The sequence below is a fragment of the Diadema setosum genome, chromosome 21 (assembly GCF_964275005.1).
Source record: "Diadema setosum chromosome 21, eeDiaSeto1, whole genome shotgun sequence".
Lineage (NCBI taxonomy): Eukaryota > Metazoa > Echinodermata > Echinoidea > Diadematoida > Diadematidae > Diadema > Diadema setosum.
In genome coordinates this window covers 1,126,421-1,147,115 of record NC_092705.1, presented here as the reverse complement: position 1 = coordinate 1,147,115, position 20,695 = coordinate 1,126,421, and the positions used below count along the sequence as shown (strand labels likewise).

The 20,695-nt window shown below is 38.6% G+C and overlaps 1 protein-coding gene across 1 annotated transcript; it reads right to left on the bottom strand.

The window, feature by feature from the left end:
- Positions 1 to 930: 930 nt before the first annotated feature.
- LOC140244547 (26S proteasome non-ATPase regulatory subunit 1-like) lies at positions 931 to 20,097 on the bottom strand. Its single transcript, XM_072324173.1, has 8 exons — positions 19,987 to 20,097; positions 19,329 to 19,445; positions 11,129 to 11,231; positions 5,176 to 5,345; positions 4,525 to 4,695; positions 3,553 to 3,870; positions 2,392 to 2,467; positions 931 to 1,704 (listed from the first exon to the last, which is right to left on the bottom strand). The coding sequence occupies exons 1-8, from the start codon at positions 20,023 to 20,025 to the stop codon at positions 1,631 to 1,633; spliced, it is 1,068 nt and encodes a 355-aa protein (XP_072180274.1). The 5' UTR covers positions 20,026 to 20,097; the 3' UTR covers positions 931 to 1,630.
- Between the last annotated feature and the right edge of the window lie 598 nt (positions 20,098 to 20,695).

Genomic DNA, 20,695 nt, shown 5'->3' with positions numbered 1-20,695 from the left:
ACTTTTTTTTTTTCATTTTTGTTGGAATTCATCAAGTACCACAAAGCACCATGTCAGTTTCGCGGTAGATCTCACAGAAATGTAAAATCCCACTGCCATCCACACATTTACTGCACTTCTAAAGACAGTGATACTCTAGACTGTTTATGTAACACCCATAGGACAAAAATGTCCTTGATATCAAACTTTGATTTGTGTTTACCTATGACTGCAGAAATGACATGGAGATCATGTAGACAAAAGACATTCTGTCACCAGGAAAGTATTGGTACATTTTTTTCTCTGAATGCATGCATACAACACACATGTATCTTTGTTTCTTTTTATCTGTGCACTGACATGGTGAAGAATAGCCCTGGCTGACAGTTGTACCATGCTAAAATTGAATGAATGAATGAATGAATGAATGAATGAATGAAAGAATGGCATCTCTCTATCCATCATACAGAATAGCTCAACTGCACACCCCTGATGAATTGTGTACAGTCAAATACACTCCACTGACAAATGGGTTTGGATGAATTCCTCTCCCCTGACTCTATTCATGTGTGACTGATTTCTTTAACCCATTGAGGACGGTTTGATTTTGCTACAACACGCATTTCCCATAGACACCTGCCCGAGTATACTCGGGACTCGTCCTCAACGGGTTAACTATTCTCCATCCTGATGGCCTGTTACAGGGCTGCAGAACATATCTGAGTGTGTGTGTGTATGTGTGTGTGGGGGGGGGGGGGAGTCAAGGGTAGTGGTTGGGTCAATGGTATCCCCCCTCCTTTTTACGGGAGGAATTTTTCATGGGTTTCATTTTGGTTTTTTTTTAATATAATTTTGTTGACATTTCTTTCTTCATTCTGTTTCTTTGTTAACAGCCAAAACTGGGGGGGGGGGGGGGGGGGGCTGCCCAGTTCTGCAGCCTTGTTTTAAGCAGTGTCGAGTAAGAAGTTCATAATGCTACAACACCCACTTTTCCTATCACTTGCCTCCGTGACAAATAAAACTCATGTTGGGCAAGTAAAATTAATGGGTAAATGGCTGCATTAAAGTCTGGGTTCCTTGCCCAAATGCCCGTTTGGGCAAGTGGCAGAAATATCTTTTGTCATGCCAAGCTGTAAAGTTTCATAAACGATCATCAAGTCTACAGTCCATTCAAATTGCACTTTCTTAATGGAAAAATGTAGACAGCAGAAGTAATATGACAATTTGACATGTGCTAATAGTGTTGGCCTCTCCATAGTTCAACATTGACAAATTATAGGTAGACGATTTTCTAGTATTCAACCACAGAGGACAATCAAACTGACAATCCGAGCAAGCATATGAGGTCAAAAGGTCAACATCCAAGACAACATTCTGCCTAACAAACTTTTATCACTGCTTTGCTAATTTTGATTCTTGACAATGCCTGAAGTAATGTACAAAAGTATTCACACAAAATCTTACCCATGCTCTCTGTTTATTTCCACTGTCCAGCTTTCATTAGTTTATCATATAGCATGGATATGAATCATCCATAATATGGACAATAATTATATCAACATCATTTAGAACAAGATTTCTGTTGTTTTGTTGCCAAGTGGAAACCAAGATGATGGGTGCATGGCAACCAGCATGGCAACGGATATGTCATCTATTCATCAGTCCACTCAAATGGCTCAGGGGGCTCGGGTTCATCCTCCTCCTCTGCCTTCTTTGGTCCTCCGGCTAGAGAGAGGCAAAGATTGGAAACGGGTCTTAGACAGGCTAGACTACAAACAAAGAAACGTAGTAACAAATATACAAACCACAGACTAACACATTCATTAACCCATTGAGGATGGGCTGATTTTGCTTTAACACGCATTTCCCAGACACCTGCCCGAGTACTGTAAAACACATTATTTTTGTGGCATGAAATTTTCGCGAATGGGGGCCCAACGGCCGTATTTGCAGTATGAAATTTTCACGAGATATTCAATGCATATAAAGTAGATAAGAACTATAGCATGCATTTTTATTTCGCAAATCTCAGCTCTCGCGAAATTTGCGAAATTAAAATGCATGCCAACATTCCTCGTCTTACAGTATACTCGGGACTCATCCTCAACAGGTTTTAGAAATGGTACACCAATACCCAGGAGAGATTTGTACCATGCAAACTTAAGCCATAAAGAAATTCATCCACTTACAATAAAGGAAGTTGAAAACTTCAGCCAGAAAAGTGGGGCAGGTATAGGGGTAAGAAACAAAAACCTCATCTCATGAAGCAGAGAAAGGGAGAGGAAAAGTAATATTAAGAGCTATACAATTAAAATGACTAAGAGGGTATGAGAGAGAAAAAAGAGCACCAGATACAGGGAACGATGTACCCCATGATTGCAAAGAAGAGTCCTGCTCTTAAAATCATCTCACCTGGCACATCTTTGACAATTGTCTGAGGCTCGGAGTCTTGGAGATCCTTGACCATGAGAATTCCTCCAATGGTAGCCTGAGAACAGACAAGATATCATGGTGTCAAGCATCACTTGTCTCTTTACATACAAAGCACTGCAACTCATATTCATTGTTAGTCATCTGTTTACCACAAGCTATCCATATATCCAAAGTCATTCATTAATCTAAAGTTATCCAAAGTCATACATCTATTGAAAGCAGTCTATGTATTCAAATTATTTCATCCATCCAAAGTCATCCATCTATCCAAAGTTATCCAACCATCCAAAGTCATATATCTATTGAAAACAGTCCATGTATTCAAATTATTTCATCTATCCAAAGTCATCCTTCTATCCAAAGCCATGTGTCTATCCAAAATCACCAATCTCTCTAAAGTTTTCCACCTATCCAGTGTCATCTGTGTATCAACAGTCATCAGTCTATCCAAAGTCATCTACATACCAAAAGTCATACATCTATCCAAGTCAGCCATCTATCCAAAATCAGCCATCCATCCAAAGTCATCCATGTATCCAAAGTCATCCATGTATCCAAATTATGTCATCTATCCAAAGTTAGCCATCTGTCTAAAATCATCCAGCAATCCATAGTCATCCAAGTATCAAAAGACCCATCGATCCAAATAATCTATGTATCCCATCTATCCAAAGTCATCTTTGTATCCAAACTCATCAATCTATCCAAAGTCACCTAGCTATCCAAGGTCACAAATACATGTTAAGGTCAAGTATGGTCAAACCTCTCTATCTCTCTTTAACCCTTAATTTGAATTCCAGTGGATGATCAGTCTACAAGCTTGTCTAATGAAATCCATTCCATACAAGCCTGCATAATACTATCACTGCATCTGACTGGCTTAGAGTGAATGTATTGTGCAAATGATTTCGGTCAAAAACATACACATCAGCAGTTTCACTATCACTTCCTTTTGACAATTTGGCACTGAACAAACAGTAAAACTATTGCACAAACTACAGAGTCTACGGTAAACTTTACCAAGAATTCATTTTCACACATAGCAGGCTTAACAGTGTCTTCATGACCACTCTGGGAATTCTGTATTACTTGGAATCTAATGAGAAAGGTTGACACCACACAGTTCCCCTGATGACTTACTGCCTTGATTGGTTGGTATCTGGCTGACTCTGGGACTGAGAGAACCTTCAGCTGGGATGTCATCACTCGGGCGGGGTTCCCCAACATCTCAAAGAGTGGTTCCTCCTCCTTCTTCTTCTTCTCCTTCTCTTCCTCTTTGCTCTCCTTCCCGTCCTTTCCTTTCTCCTCCTTTCCATCCTTCCCTTTCTCCTCCTTCGCCTCCTTCGCCTCCTTCCCATCCTTCGAGTCGCCACCTTCTTTGTCTTTCTTGTCCTTCTCCTTCTCGCTGTCCTTGCCTGGTTTCTCCTCTGCCTCCTCCTTCACTGACTCAGGATCATCCTACATCATCAATCACCATGGCAACAAGTCAACATACATGAAAACTTTGCATTACATAGCACTATCGCTTTCACATTCTAAGTAAGTGTTATGCAATTTTAACCCGTTGAGGATGGGCTGATTTTGCTACAACACCCATTCCCCATAGACACCAGCCCGAGCATACTCGGGACTCATCCTCAACGGGTTAAGACAGAAAGCATATTGAAACAAGATGTTGAAAGCAAAATGTGTCACATTCACATGATTACTGAAATAGTCATGCATTTTTCTTTGCAAAGATGTCAAGGAAAGTGACACTTCAACAAACTTGACACACATGATTTGGCGAATGCTGGAAAGCCCTACAGTGAAAGTCTGAGATCTACCAGTCAATGCACTAGTTTAACCCATTGAGGATGGACTGGTTTTGCTACAACACGCATTTCTCATAGACACCTGCCTGAGCATACTCGGGACTCGTCTTCAAAGGGTTAAACAAAATATCTCCTTCATAATCTGTTTGGAGGAACTCTGGTAAATAGAAAATGAAAAATGTGTCAGTTGCATAATGAAGGTTAATAAATGGGAACTAGGACTTGATGGAGGAAAACAGTGAAGACAGGACTGTACATCCGGAAATAAGAAAGAAAGACTGAAGAGCAAAGGACTCACCACTTGCATCTTCTCCTCCGCATCTTTCTTCTCCCGTTTCTTGGCCTTGGCAGTGATTGACAGAACGGCTGTGGCAACCTTCTCCTTTTCTTTCTCCTTGGGTACTTCCAGAGGGGGTGGGTACGCATAGTGGGATGGCTTGGCACTGGACTTGAATTCCATCACAGGCATCTGTGTATCAAATGGTATATTTTGCAATATGATGAAAATAAGATGCAAGAAATGCAGTAATTTTGACATCTTAACAAGACTTCATGACCGCACCCCCATATTGGCCTCACATCTCCTTCCATCCCACTAACACCATGACTTGAGACTCCCTCCACTGTGATGGAATCTTTCCTGCATGTAGGGCTACTAACATATTTAAATCAGGGAGGTTCCGGAAGGCTATCTAGGAGAAACTTGTGTGCTACATGCACCTACACAGGTTCTCCAGTGCACTCCAGTCATAACAAAATTCTTGTACAACAAAGTAAAAACTCATGCCCCCAAAATTAATATCTACATGTATACCAGGTATACATTGTATCTTTACATATCATCTTGTTCTTCTACAACAACATTTTAATACAATGAAAGAGAACTGCAAGTCCTGAGGACTTTGTTATAACCGAAGTTGCCTGTATTACTTTCAAATTCAAACCTGACCTCTAGGTCGGAGTTGAGAGCCACAACGGTCGTTGGAGTGAAGGCTAACGAGAGGAAGTGACCCAGAGGAAACCAGTACCAGAAGTGAAGGAAGACCAACATCCCAACCACCGACGACAGGTGGGTGTGGCCAGTCCTCGACTGGAGACAGATGGTGACGTTTCGTCCACCTGAGGGTATCAAATAATATCACAGATAACATATCTTACTTCTTATAACCATATCAAAGCAAGCAGACTTTCTTTGATATGAATCAAATTACAATTTTGTCAATTCAATCTCAATCTCTGCCAGTGAAATGAACAAGGAGACAAACATCAAGAATTTAAGATGGGGACAGCCACATTGAAAATGATGAGAGAGACCCCAGGAATAGAACACAATTCACGATAGGTCTTTAAGATTGTTCTCACTGCATTTATCTCCCTCACACATCACAGAGAACAGACCTCCCCACTCAAGACAGCAATCTAGATAGTTAATGACCTTATGACACAAATGTCTTTTGTTTTCAACTGTATTACAGAACAATTTAATAAGACTGAAAAATTAGTTGTTGTTTTTAAAACTAAAGATTACAAACTCAATTGGCATACAAATAAGCAGAGCTGATGAAACTAGATTCACTTTCATTGCTTGAGACAAAAGATGGCGCTTTTCGACTGTTTAACCATAGAGATGGCTAAGTGCCAGGTTTAATAACCGTTAACGTAAATGGCACAATACATTAATTCTGGGTCAGAAAAAAAAAAATGATGCAAACCTCTACTGTGAATTTTGCAATAAAATCTGTGTGAGTTCATGTAAGCCTAAATTATTCAGACAGGAAAGGTTGATGAAAGGAGAGATAAAATGGTTCTCTCAGAAATTTCTTCCTAATCCTCTTTCAATCTTCACAGAAATATAGCTAACAGTTTTCTCTCTCGATCTCTGAGATTCATTTCAGGAATCAGAAACAGGAAAAGTGCTTGATATTTGACAAAGCTACAAATTCCTACAAAATTTTGAAATTCCTTCAAATTCAGTGTATCAATCATTAATGAAGTTTTTTGTTTGGTTGGTTCAAAATCATTTCACATCTGATGGTTTTAACATATGCACCAAACAAGTGTAGAAGACTGTCATGACTTTTGAACACCTTTAAAATATCATGTGGGAATTGTTGCAGCAAATACAATCCTTGTATCTTTGGTTGTAAGAGACCAGATAATGATGTGTTTTCCTCTAAGGATACCATGAGATGATTGCAGGACAGAAATAGAAACCTTCCATGGTCCATCTCATTAGGCTTATGACACAATTAATAGTCTAGACTCTTTATGGCAACCAACAGGAAAGAAGAGGTAGAAGTCTGAGGGTACCCTGCGCCCCTTGTTAGCTCCAGGACTGCCCCCACCAATAAATTATGATCTATGCTAATGCATTTTAGTACATCCACATAAAACTGTTTCTGTAACATTAGCATTATTATTATGGGCACCAAGGATGCGTTTAGACCCAAAGAGCGCTGGCAAAATGAAAGTGCTTTTGCCATGAAAAATGAAGAACAAACCTTTTATCATCAAATTATACAATTCTATCAAACTAAATTTATTTCTTTCCCAAAACAAATGAATTAGTTAGGCTTAGTTACTTTCAGACTTTGGCCCTCTGTAAGTTTGCAAAATAAACTCTAACATTTGAGCTGCATTTCTGATAAAACACATTCCCCAAGGATCTGGTTGAAGAGTGAGAACTTGAAAGCATTAAGGTAATGTAGTGTATTGGTAAATCTGCTACTAACACTAGTATGGCTTTTCAATACCAACAAATACTCAATCATCAGTTCAATTATTTCCATCTTTGGGGCAACTACTATATAGGACTTACTGATTTTTTATTGCTTCTTTATATTCGATATGACTTCTCCTCACCTATATCTTACTAGTAGGCATTACATGATATCTTTTCAAATACATATTTTGTTGTGACATAAAGCAAATCATTCAAACAGTTCTACTGAGTATGGTGTAGTTTTGCACAAACGGGTAATATCACTTGAGCTCAATTTCTGACTGTGAATGGGGTTTTCTAGTGAGGGTAGGGAAACATAGATGTCCTTCCTTGGCATTTCCGGACGGCACGTACAACACATGCCTCGGGCTGATTCACTGCATCAATACTACATTGAGTAACCAAACAGGCAGCTAGCGAGAGCATCTAATTCATTACTCATAAATTGCTTCACTGTCAGACTTGTGCTGAGCAATGGATTGAAAGTCTGAACAAAGCATATAATCTTGGGCCTCCTGACTTAAATTCACACAAATGATTAATGTGCTGAGCAAGAGGCTGAAAGTCTGAATATATCAAAAATCTTGGGCCTCTTGACTGAAGTCACACAAATGAATCATTTCACTTCCCTTCTATCAAAATCACATGAAACACTCCACTCACCAATACCATCACCTCGCAACAACAACAACAAAATCTCAATATGATCAAGCTGCGGTAACAACTTGCACCTCTTATTCTCTTTGCAATCAACTGCTTTGGCCTATTTTGTAAATAACACTATTTTCAAAATACATCAATGCTATTACTTGCAGTTTCGTGTTGCTGTGATAAGCATATTCACATTCCAAATTTCCAGAATGGACAACAAATTATTCAAGCCCATTCACACTGAAAGGAGAATGAACCTATGAAAAATAAAGTCAACTATGTCTCTAAGTACATCTAGAGCTCTTATTTGATATATGGCTCAAAGCAATAGTTTATGTGGAAGTCAGGCTAGGCCCTTGCAAATACTGTGATATCAGCTCAACAGCAAGAGATCTAGAAATGTCAATGAGATCACCATTCATTTGACAATCTTGTGGAATTCCAACGATATTGTGATGTTACATGCGGAAAGCACAGCTTGAAGGCTCAGCTTCAGATACAATGTGTGTTTCCTATGTGTACTGTAATACTGTAAGGGAGGATGGAGTACTACTTATATTTAGAGCAACTGAAAACAAGAGACCCACGGGTCTAGCGCTCACCTGAGTATCGCAAGTTCACCTTTCACGCAGTCACTAATCTAAATTATTCACAGCTCTACTAAAATTTGACCACGCATTCTCAAGTAGAAGATGAAAATGTACAATAAGGGCCCATTTTTTTTTTAAGATTCCTTAATTTGGGGGGGGGGGGGGGGGGGGTTGGGGCCCCCTGGGGCCCTCTGGGTGGGGCATGGTGCCCATTTTGATAAATTGAGATCCTGACCCCCTAGGGATGCTACCTGCCAAGTTTGACGAAAATCCATCATGAGGTTTTCAGGAAGAAGATGAAAATGTACAATTCAGGCCCCCATTTGGACCTTCCCAACCCCCCCCCCCCCCCTGCCCCAAAGAGGGGCATCCCTGGATTTGCTATGAACAAACTTGAAACTACAGTCATTAATGTACTCACTCATAGTATTATCTTAGCTCTATAACTTTTGATTCTAGAGAAGATTTTTAAAGATTCCTTCATTTTGGGGTGTTTGGGTCCCCTGGGGGCCCCTGGGTGGGGCATGGTGCCCATTTTAACAAATTGAGATCCTAACCCCCTAGGGATGCTACCTGCCAAGTTTAGTGAAAATTGGTCATGGGGTTCTCAAGAAGACGATGAAAATGTACAATTTAGGCCCCATTAGGACCCCTCCCCACCCCCCTCCCCTGGGTCCCAAAGGGGGCACCCCTGATTCTGCCATGAACAAACGTGAAACTACAGTCATCAATGTACTAACTCACAGTATTAACTTAGCTCTATCACTTCTGGTTCTAGAGAAGAAGATTTTTACAGATTTCTTAATTTTGGGGGGTTTGGGCCCCCCTGGGGGCCCCCTGGGTGGGGCATGGTGCCCATTTTAACAAATTGAGTTCCTAACCCCCTAGGGATGCTACCTGCCAAGTTTGATGAAAATCGGTCTTGGGGTTTTCAACAAGAAGATGAAAATGTAAAAAGTTTACGCACGACGGACGACGGACGACGCACGACGGACGACGCACGACGCACGACGGACGCCGGACAAAGGGCGATCGCAATAGCTCACTTGAGCTTGGTAGCATTCTTGCAATGCCCTGGTCACAGTGGTGAGAGTACAACAATCTTTTTGATACGTCACCACAATCTACACCTGTCCATTCCCACCCGCTGGTCACTGAGAGGCAGGTGTACAGTGACGTAAGTAAGTCTTGGTCAGTTCCCCACTCCCAGGTCAAAGACTCTTTCAGCAATTAACACGTCTGACCCGTCCAATCCTAACCCACCTCAAGACTCTTTGAATACATGTATTTGCCTCAGTCCAGCCTGGAGGGGGGGGGGGGGGACTTTATGTTTTTAACTGCTAAACTCTTGGAATGAGATTAAAGGAAAATGGGCCACGAGAGACGCTTTAACCGCATGACTAAAGAAAAACTCAAGCGACTTGGCATTGATATTTTATGTACCATCAGACACATTTCAAGAAAGTCATGGCCGACTGATTGTCCAGGTAATATCAAGGCATCCAAGCTATTCAATAGGAGTCATCTTTCTCACATGAGTGACTGGTCACCTGCTTTCTACTGGCACATGTTTGGAGCATGACTCGTTTAATACTCATCCTACATTTTCTCACCAGACATGGGATGAATTCTTCATGAATGCCCTCAACACATTCCAGATTTATTGTAACTATGAGTGTTAAGAGATAAATGAAAATGATCCTTTCATTCATGCTTTTTAAGTGGATATTTTAGAATGTTCTTAACATTAGCACAAAATAGGATCCCCTTTTCTCTCGTCTCCACAAATGCGACTTCACATTCCAACTCACTGCCCCCCCCCCCCACTTATCACTATTTGCCTTCTTTACACTCTGCCTGTGTTGCTTCCCTCTTCGACTCTCCTCTTTCTAGGCTCTTCTTTTGTCAAACAACGATCCCTACAAGGACTACATACACATGGTGTTACCACAAACCTGTCTCCCTCATTTATACTTCACCATGCAAACCTTCAAGCAACACATAAAGGAGGGTTTTTACCTCAGCACATTTACATTCATGTGATTAAGACAGCTTAGTTTAACCCTAAAGGGCCGGGGGCGGGGTGGAATTCGCCCCCCCTCGACATTTCGTGCTATAATTCTCTTGCGAAGCCACGCCCGTTTTTGTAATGGAATGTCGCCCCAAAACGGGCACAATTTTGTGATTTTGTGTACATTTCCTATGGAAAACAGTGCTCTGTCATGAAAGTCATAAAAACCTGATTATTTTTACAATTAATCACTTACATTGATTAGTTTTGTGCTAATTATGGTAGAAAAGTGGTCAGTGACCCCCCCGGTCTGAGCATAGCCAAAAAAGCCCGGACCCTTTAGTGTTAAGTTTCCCACACAAGGCCATGTCTTATTAGTATTTAGAACGAGAAAGAAATGTTGTCTGCGTCTTCCTCATGAAATTCTACCTTTAACCCATCAAGTCCCAGGAAATTTTACACCAGATAATCATCAAATTGGCAACTTTGAATTTTACTCCGGTTTCTGTTTTAACTGAAATTAGATGGGAGTGATAAAATTCATTCAATCTGCATAATAATAGAAAAAGTATAAAAATGTTCTCAAATTGAGACAAACATTTACATTAATCTTCTAAAATGGGGCACATTAAGTATAAATGATTAATTTAACATTACTGAGGATTTTGATTAGTCCCCAACTGAAATAAACGAAGGTATATGACCAAAATAGTTACACTCGACCCTATGAAATACCAATATTGATTATCATGAATTATAGTAAAAGATAGGGTACAAATGACAGAAATGTGGTTTGTAGCATTTACTATTGATTGTATCAAATTATAATGCATGTACTGTTTTGTTCTCGTTTGTATGTATGCTTTTTCTTCAATAAAAACATTAAAAAAAAAGGATAAAACATTTGCAGGGATGGGTGAGGTCATACCAGCATCAATGATGCCCTGGGCCAGGATGGCACCAAATTTGGCCATGAGGTCTTCATGCTTGTCACTGATTGTCTTGCTGTACATACTGCGGAAGTGAGCCACCTGGAGAAGGGTGTGGAAAGACGAATACAGACGGGAGAACACATTAATCACATCTTTTCAACACTGACAGTGACATAATAATGCCATTCTCATTGCAAACATTTCAAATTTTGGTCGCGATCAGGATCATGTCTTTTGATTCAGCATTCTCACTGTAAAAAAAAAAATGAAACTTTTTAGGTCGTGCATTATTTGTGAAGAGGTGACCTGCGCATATCATAAAATGGTATGCTTACACAACTAGTCTACGTCTCAAGGCCAATTTAATATAATGCGACACACCAAAGAATGGTAAAAATAGCAAGGAGCCACAAATGCGGTTCATTGTGAGATATCAAATCTCAAAATTTTGTGCAGTCACGGTTTTCACTGCACAACTTAACATCTTTTTGAAAAAGAAAATCACAAAAATTTGTCCAATTTGGATTATGACCCAAATCTTACGAAAAATTTTTTTGATTTCTGTTCTCATTGCAAAAAGATCCTCATCCCCCAAAACGTGTCATTTTTTTGTGTAATAAGAATGGCACTATAGTACAATGAAGAATGATTTGCTGTCAAACATGGAATTTCTTGTTCTTGTAAAACTATCTACACATTCACTCAATATTGTCTAGAATCATCAACATTACAGCTGAAGAAAGATGATATTTAGGGGCAGCCAAGAAAAGTTGTGAATTTCATTCACAGCATCCGGAGGGATTTTGACCTAGATAGTTCTATTACTACAAAAGCTGTTATATTTTGCATACAGATATTTTCTGGAATGAGGAGATCACAGGCATTTTTGCGAGATGTAGTTTTCACGATTTGATAAACTAAACCCTTGTGAAAATCAGAGCTTTTATAGTATATGTTTATCTGTGAACAATTTCAACCTGTTGCCTATCAATAAGATAATGCAAGTACATTAACAGAGTTTGCACAATATATGACAACCTCGTAATTACTGTAACTTTGTTTCTGCTATGGAATAAGATTCAAATACCTCTCCAAGTCATTATTTTACAACCCAATCCAGATCAAGGGAATCAATTATCTCACTGTCTGTAGGAACCTTGTGGAACCAGTACAAAGGACTTGATGATTTCAGATCCTCATTCTAAGGAATTGTTACAATGCCCCAGATCAACTATTTAATGACATGTGACCTACTCTTGAGGACTCCACTTTCTTTATTATTTGAGTGCGTTTTATTTGCCTTCAGAGCAAGAATCCAGTCACCCCCTGACGTGACCTGATGAAGTATTCATCAAATCGTCATGGCAACTGTTACACCAGTGGGTGATCATCACCTGCACCTAGAACTATGATTACACAGAGACCCCCATATCACTATGGCAACTGCATAATCAAGTATCTTCTGTACTTGTGAAAAAAACAGCAAATGTTTTATAATTTATGTAGAAATTTTGGCCTGCTAAGAATAAAACAAGGTAACAGAGAGATAATTTAAGAAAAAGGCAAACAGAAGGAGAACCGAAGGAGAACCAAGGACAGAAGGGGCAAACCAAAATTAGATTTGTTAGAAATGTTTTCAATTTTGTGCTTATGTACTGACCAACAAAAATACAAAAGTGCACACAACTCTTCTATTTGCTCTGTCTTTGGTCAGCATTCTGTCCAGTTTTGTGTCTCTTCATTACCAAACCTGTGCTCTCCTCTAGATTTTCTATATTTTGACTCCTTGTTTTTGCATTTGTTTGCTTCATTTGACTAACACTCTTATTTTAGGATGTTGAAGGTAAGAATACAAGCATGGTATGACACAAAATACACTCACATGTATCATTTTTAAAATTCATATACGGCCTCTGATGTGATGCTGTTACTTGCACAAAAATAAAATCAGCGTATGTGAAAGTTTCTCCATTGCCCACTGCCTGTCCTGAAATCACGATATAATTTTGAGTGATGGTCATATGACAAGATTTGCTGCTTTTGACAAACTTGACCTCAATATTTGACTTATCAACTACTGCCAATCAAAACAAAAGAAAATTATTTTTTTCTACCCTGCTACCCAAGTCTATTGATACATGTGTATGTCTGGGGGAAGAATAAGTTATCATCAATCTTGGCCCAAAGTCAGACGTCACTTGCATGCATGAATCTATTCAAGCAGCATTCCATCATGAGGTAAACACAGGACCCTTTCACACCTTCTAAATAATATGCGAGGGAAGTGTTTACAGGAAGGTTAATATTTGAAGTCAGCACACCCCGACTGTATGTGCAATTACACAACCAGAGCAGGAAAAACAGTTAGTGGATAATACTTGAAGAGACTGTCTTGCGAAATCACTCCCACACAAATTCCCCTTAGTTGATCATTTACAGTCACTCTTAAATACATAATGTGAAGAGAAATGGGTATGCTTGGTGGATCTTGAATTAAAGTAAAGGCAGAATTAATCATCTTGTGGGTGTGAATTGGGTACTACCAACACAAGTGACACAGTATTCAGGGATGAAGACGCTACAAGTTCCCCTGGTACATCACTTTGTGGAATACCCGCAATACATCTGGGCTAGGTCCTTCATACCCACTCATCGGAGTGCTTATAGCAAGATATGACCTCATTAAATCAAACTTTGTCAATTTGAGCCCTGACTCCTTCTGGCTAGTTGTGAATGGGAAATGACTGGTACCAGGGTATGACTGATGTCGGGTAGAATAACACTTTCTTCATCATCCCACTGAGAGAGCCTGTAAAAGACATTTAGCGCTGAATAAACAAACATCATTATAGGTCAGAGTACCTTAGACATGAATGCCTACGATGTTTTGGTTTAGAGCCTGAAAAAAGGAAGAAGAAGAAGAAGAAAAAAAAGGGAGCTGCAATAAGTTAGTGGCTTAAAGGGTGTGTACAGTTCTGGTCAAGGCGAGGATTTAGCTTTTAACGTTTTGCGAGATATTCAGAAACCACTCTATGAGATGTCAAAGAGCATGCAATTCTTGGGGGTATCAAAAGTTTATTTGACGAAAATCGGTTTCGAAATGGCTGAGATATAAAAAAAACAAGGTAAAACAAAGAGATCCTAATAAAGTTGTGGCATGTCGCCTTTTATTATTATCACTTTTTGGGATATCTCAGCCATTTAAAAACCAATTTTCATCAAATAAACGTTGAATCCTTCTTAAAATTACATGCTCTTTCATATTTCATAAGAGTTTTCTCATTATCTCACTTAGAAATGTTCAAAACATGAATCCCCACCTCAACCAGTACTGTACAGTCCCTTTAAAGTCTGAAGTTATAAGGCTGTAGTGTGTAATAATCAATCCAGAAAAGTGGTACTCTTTCACCTTCCTGTGCACACTGACACTTGCAGTTGAATCATAATGAAGAAGAAAATCTTGAAATTATGATGGTCAGATGAAATTAAGCTCACAATAAGAGAAGCTTTCTTCTTGACATACTTGTGCTTCATGGTTTGGGGCTGTTTTAGTGAGGGAAGGTTATTTCACTTTTGTCAAGAATATTATGTCTATCACTCACAATGTAAGAGTGGCTGTTCCCAAAGAGGGCATTCAGCTTATCTTTTCTTGATTCCCAGAAGTAATGAAAGTGATAAATTCCTGACTATAGAGATGCAGTATTGCTCTGTACCTTACTCAGTTAAAAACACTCTCCAACCTATTATCTTTTTGCAGTAAACGAAAACATGTTTGAAAGTCTTCCACCATAGACATTATACACCGGAGGGTGCTTTCATCTTGTTTTTGTTATCGTTGTTAGGCTGCTTTTTCTTTTTTTTTAAAGAGACCGTATCTATGGGTCTTTTGAATGTGCAAAGCGTGGGTCCCTTTTGGAAGTACCCCCAACTCGGCCATAATGGTGAATATTTACAAAGGAGATCAACACACTCTCACACAGCATTTATCTATTGCAAGGTTTGTTTGGAAATGCACACAGTGCTTCTAAGGACCGTACTACATTGTAATTCACAAGATGTAGCTGTTGCCAATTTGAATACAGGGAGGATTAACATGTTGCCTAAATCATTGTTCTTGTATCCTATCAGTAATCATGGACCCTGAATAAATGTTGCATTCAAGGACAAGAATCTCCGTGTACTGACATCAAAGTAATCAACTCAGAATTAAAGAGTAGACCTTGTAAATTCACATAGTTGAGAGAGCTATGTTCCTCTTGCGATACAAACAAACATGGAACTAAATTACACAAGAACCTGGTAATCATTCAAATTGTTGGCCATGGCAAGTATTTGCTCAATAACTATGCCATGTGCCATTATCCACTTAAACTTGTAGTTCTTCCTCCCATTTTTTTTTTTTTATGTTTCACATAATTGCCAAAAAAGGAAATTCAATCTCTTCCCAAACATCCTCAGGCATGCATGCAATATAGACATACACATTTGTAATAAAGCATAAAATATTCCACTTTTTTGCAAAAGTATACTTTGTATTTTCTAATCATAAGTAGGCACTGCAGAAGAATAAAAAACCTTAACTCAGGAAAATAACTCATTTCTGAGTGGCATTAAAAAAAAAAAAAGATTACAGCATTCTTCAAATTGGCAATTCTGTTCCCCCCCCCCCATCACAAAAACAAAACAAAGCGAAACAAAACCTACTTGTGGCATCAAAGTCCTGAATATATTCTCTGCTCAAAGTGGGGACCTACAAGTAGACCCACTCCATAGAGCAGTAGTAATCTAACAGAGCTCAGGACAAATTAGTATCAGACCTGCAGAGCTCTAGCCCCCAAAAGACTCGGGACAGACAAAGTCAGTGAGAAATTCTCATCATCCATTTCAGCTGTCAGCTGTGATGATCAAAAAGGGGGAAAAAAATCACTACCTTCATCTGATATGATATAATCTAGACGAGGTGAAAATATACCTCTGATGGGCAGTTTCCTTATTACAGCTTGATGCAAGACTAGCACCCCTGACATAATTACCAAGAAAACTTATCTGCAATTGATCAATTCATGCTTTCATTCACATCGCTTGATTGGGACAAGTTAGAAGCCCCTAGTGACAACACACATGGTGTAATTGGAAGCAATTGTGGAAACCATGACACAGTCGCTCATCAAGGTGACAAGCTCCTGGGTTTGTCTCTTTCCTTTCATTTTTCTTTTCCGCCTCCACTGCTTCCTTTTCTTATCCAAGAAGCTACCAATGCCAGCTTCGCCATGTGTCAGGGTATTTCTCACAGCTAATTCTCAAAATCTGATGGAACCCTAGAGGCTAGAAGGAGATTAATCCTGTAATGACAGCAATAAACAGGGAGGTGGGGATTCAGAGCATGAGGGAAAAAAAATATGGTAAAGAGAGTGTCGAGTGTAATCCGTTTTCAATGAAAACAAATTTCTGACATATTTAAGTGATTTCACTGATGATTGCTGCAATTCATCTACATCCAGCTTTACACAAGGTAGTAGAATCCAATCATGATTAATGGGGAGAAGAGTGCAGGAAAGACCATTTCTGTAATAGAAGTTCTCACATATAGTACCTTGAAAGGTCACACTGTTTGCTTTTCCCTAATGAAAATCTACAGGGTGTTACAATCTACAGGGTGTTAATCCTGAAGTATCCTAACTATTGATGCAATTCACTTTCTCACTATGACAGCCATTTACGATGAGATCACAAAATTTGATGGGGGAGAGATTTTAAGCCTTAAATGTCCTGTTTACCATTGGGAGTAGTGATTAAAAAAAACGTTTGAGTTATCACATTTGATGCATACGTGTACGTCAGTTGTATCACAAGATATCCTACCATATAAAAATTTAGCAATAAAGCCTAAAATACAAGGAGATATCACTATTTTCTCAATAAACCATAATTGCAGATGGTTTATTCTAGAAGTGAATTTATTATAACTATTGTTCACATTTTGTATATTCAACATTACTTAACACTGATTATACTGATTAACATTTTTACATTGGTGGTTTCTATCCCTAACTCACATTTTAGAACTATTTTGAAGCACTCAAGCTGGGTTTTTGTTTCATCTGCAAATGGGAAGTAATGTCTTTCATGTGCCATCTGTCAAGTTGGTCAAAGAATCAATGAGGCACGTCTGTAACTTCACATGGAGTGTATGATGCAGGAGCATGCATGATGAGAGAAATTCCAGTACATAGATGTACAGACAAGAATGATCATACAGTTCGAACTTAAATTAATTCGAACTTCATTAAAAGAAAGAAAAAAAAAATTAACACTTTCTGGAAGTTGCTCCAACCAACAATTCTGGCTTGATAAACAAAATTCTTGAAAAAACAAAAATATGTTATAGTGCAGCAAACCTTGGATAAGGATAATTACAATGTGGGCCATCAGGATTGGTAGTTTATGCAAATGATAATGATAACAATGATTAACAATACCTACAGCTGTATATAGCTCACACATAGTGTTATGTCAATGCGCCCACATGTAGAATCGCACCCTTTTATAATTTCGCATACGGACAAATTTGGCTTCAACTTTTACACAAGACATTCAGAGAAAAACCAGATCACCTTGACTTCAGAAACAGACAGAAGCCAGTAACTGTATCAGTCCTTTCATCGCCATGGTAACAGAGATGAGTTTCGGCTAGTAGGCTGCAGAGCGCTTGACTGTTTGTTCATTTGGATTACGGCATGGGATTTTTAATTCATAGAATGGCAGTATCTTGTCGCAACAGGACCAGTATGGCTGACATCAATAACGGATCGGATACTTGTATTTCAGCCAGGAAAGATGGTAAGGATGGAGCAAACTAGGTCACACCATCACACACACAAGTTTCATTTTACAGTTCATAAAAATAGCTGGCTCTTCAGTCTTCCGATGAATTGTACACATCTTTGTTGTGAAACAACAATAAGTTGAAACTGCACAAATGTAAACATAAAAGTTTTAACAAGGAAAGTCAAAAGAAAGTTTAATTATAGCTGGGGAAAAAGTGCAACATCGTCAGGTAAGTGGTCAGTCACCAATGACAAGGTCAGTTTCATGTGAGAGACAAAAATAGGCATCAATAATTGATTTTTTTGCCCCTATTTATGACAATCCTTGACATTCCTTGCCTGTCATAAAGCCAAGAGCGAGGCCCCTTCATCTTTTCCTCATGGCTAAGAGTCATTCTCTGTCATTTCTAGCTACCTCAGCCATCTCACTGTTTGATTTGTTTCTTTAACCTGACCTCTACACACAACCCAGCAGGCTCACAACAAAATTCCTCATCACACACTTGGAAAAAAGCCAAATGGTTTAATAGGACATCACATCTCTGTATTTTATTGGTATCTCTTCTCTTTCATTTTGTTAGCAAGTTTTCTACTGTTTTACAAAGCAGCAAGCTGAATTATCACATACTGAAAGATGTAATATATAAACATATAGTATCTCCTCCTTTAAAACCTTTTCGACAGCTTGGCCCATTTAACATTCTTATTATTGTGCCCAACTAAATTCTAAATATCCATCTCCTCAAAACCCTTGTGCACATTATCTGTACACCAGTAATACATTTTAAACATTAACAATGCATGCACATATACATTCATATAAATACTGTAAAACGAGGAATGTTCACATGTATTTAAATTTGCGAATTTCCACAAAGCTGATTGTTAAGGTATGCATGACTTTTAATAAGAACGACTGGAATATGGCAAGCCAAGTGAGTTTCCTAATCATTGTTAATTTCAATAGCTAAAGTTCAGATTTGCAGATGATGATGATTATTTTTACATGTTAACACACATTTTTAGTTGAAAGTGTATTTTTGCCCAACTGTAGCTGAAATATTGACATACAGCTGTACTTTGTTAAAAATGTAAAGAAAAAAAAAAATGGGTACACATATTGGCACTTCATATTCCAGTCGTTCATAAAGTCATGCGTAACTTTACGAACAGCTTTATGAAACAGGGTCCTGGGGATGTTTCATAGAGCTGTTCTTAAAGTTACAAATGAATTAAGAATGACGGGAACATGTTCTGATGTGCTATACTTATCAGAATTTCAATAATTCAGCACAAGAACTGCAGGGCCCTGGAATATGAGCAAATGAAGATAGACTTGGGCACAAATGCAAATCATAAGAGAAAGTACCTTTGGACAGGTGATCTCATTCTGTTGAATCAGCACCATGGCCGAGGCAATGAGGGCACCCTGTCTCACGTAGTTGACAGAATCGTTCAGCATTGGTTCCAAGATACTCAGCGCATCCTGATGACATAGCACACAAAACACCAGCAGAAGATAATGTAAACATCAGGATTACAAATTACATTTAAGGCATCATTTGGAAGGTTCGTAAAAAGAAAACCAATATAATAAATCAAACTTCCGTGGCCTACCAACAGTTTTCTAACATCATCAACAGAATACTACAATGTGTAACTTTTCTTCATGATAAGAGTTACATACATATGATATCGATGGAGTTGGACTTTTAAATATCACCTGACATAAAGTGGATGTCATCATCATAACAGCATTCACTTCGAGTCACTTCACTTTGAGTTCTCAATGAAACACTCAAATCTCACATTGCTGAAAATGCAACACATTTGATTTCTGATGAGAAAGACACTTGCTACAAGTCAAGTTGAAAGCATTTGGTAGATTTCAAACTTTTATGAGTTTAATTAAACTTTACATTATTGCTCAAATAATGCAGCCAGGTATGCCAAAACACAATGCCCCTCTAGCTTTATTGTTTGTCGATATTTGATGTATTTTTTTGTTCTTTTTGACAATCACAAACCTTATTTCCGGTTCCAGCACACGCAATGCCGAGAGCCATGGCTGCTCCATATCGGACATGGGGGTTGTAACTCTCTGACAAGAGGGACACCACAGTTGGGCATTGATCTGGGGTTCTGGAAGAGAGATGGAATATAACAAACATAAAAGAGAGATGGAATATATTAAACATACAGAAGAGATGCAATTATAACAAACATACAAGACAGATGGAATATATCAACACATGCATGATTCAATCAAAGTTTGAAAGTTAACTACAATTTCAATTTTCCATTTCAATTTCATTTTCAACTTTAATGCGAGGGAGGGAGAAACCAGTACAAAGGGACCCAGCAAAACTTTGCCATAGTTCCATAATTGGTAAATACAATTTAGTAAATACACATATCTCAAAGTTGAAAGTGCTACATGAAATATTTACTAAAAAAAACCAAACAAACAAAACACACACACATACAAACAAAAGAAACTGGGTTAGATATGTAAGAGATAAAAATGACAGAAAAAGAGATTTGTCAGAAGTTGAAATTTCAAAAGAAAAAAGGCCACAGGAATATGTATGTAAAGCAACCTGTAAATTCAAAAGAAATTGATCCTGTAAATAACATTTACAAAACAAAACAACAAATACATGTAAAAAGCACCATAAATTATAACGGATTTTGATATGGGGTGCCCTAATCACTCACGCACACAAAACATGTAGG

Coding starts and splice junctions, on each gene's coding strand:
- LOC140244547 (XM_072324173.1), bottom strand. CDS start 20,025: ATGGCTCTCGGCATTGCGTGTGCTGGAACCGGAAATAAG. Junction 19,446..19,986: donor GTGCTGGAACCGGAAATAAG/GTTTGTGATTGT, acceptor CTATGTCATCAG/GATGCGCTGAGTATCTTGGA. Junction 3,871..4,524: donor CGGAGGAGAAGATGCAAGTG/GTGAGTCCTTTG, acceptor TTGATGATGTAG/GATGATCCTGAGTCAGTGAA.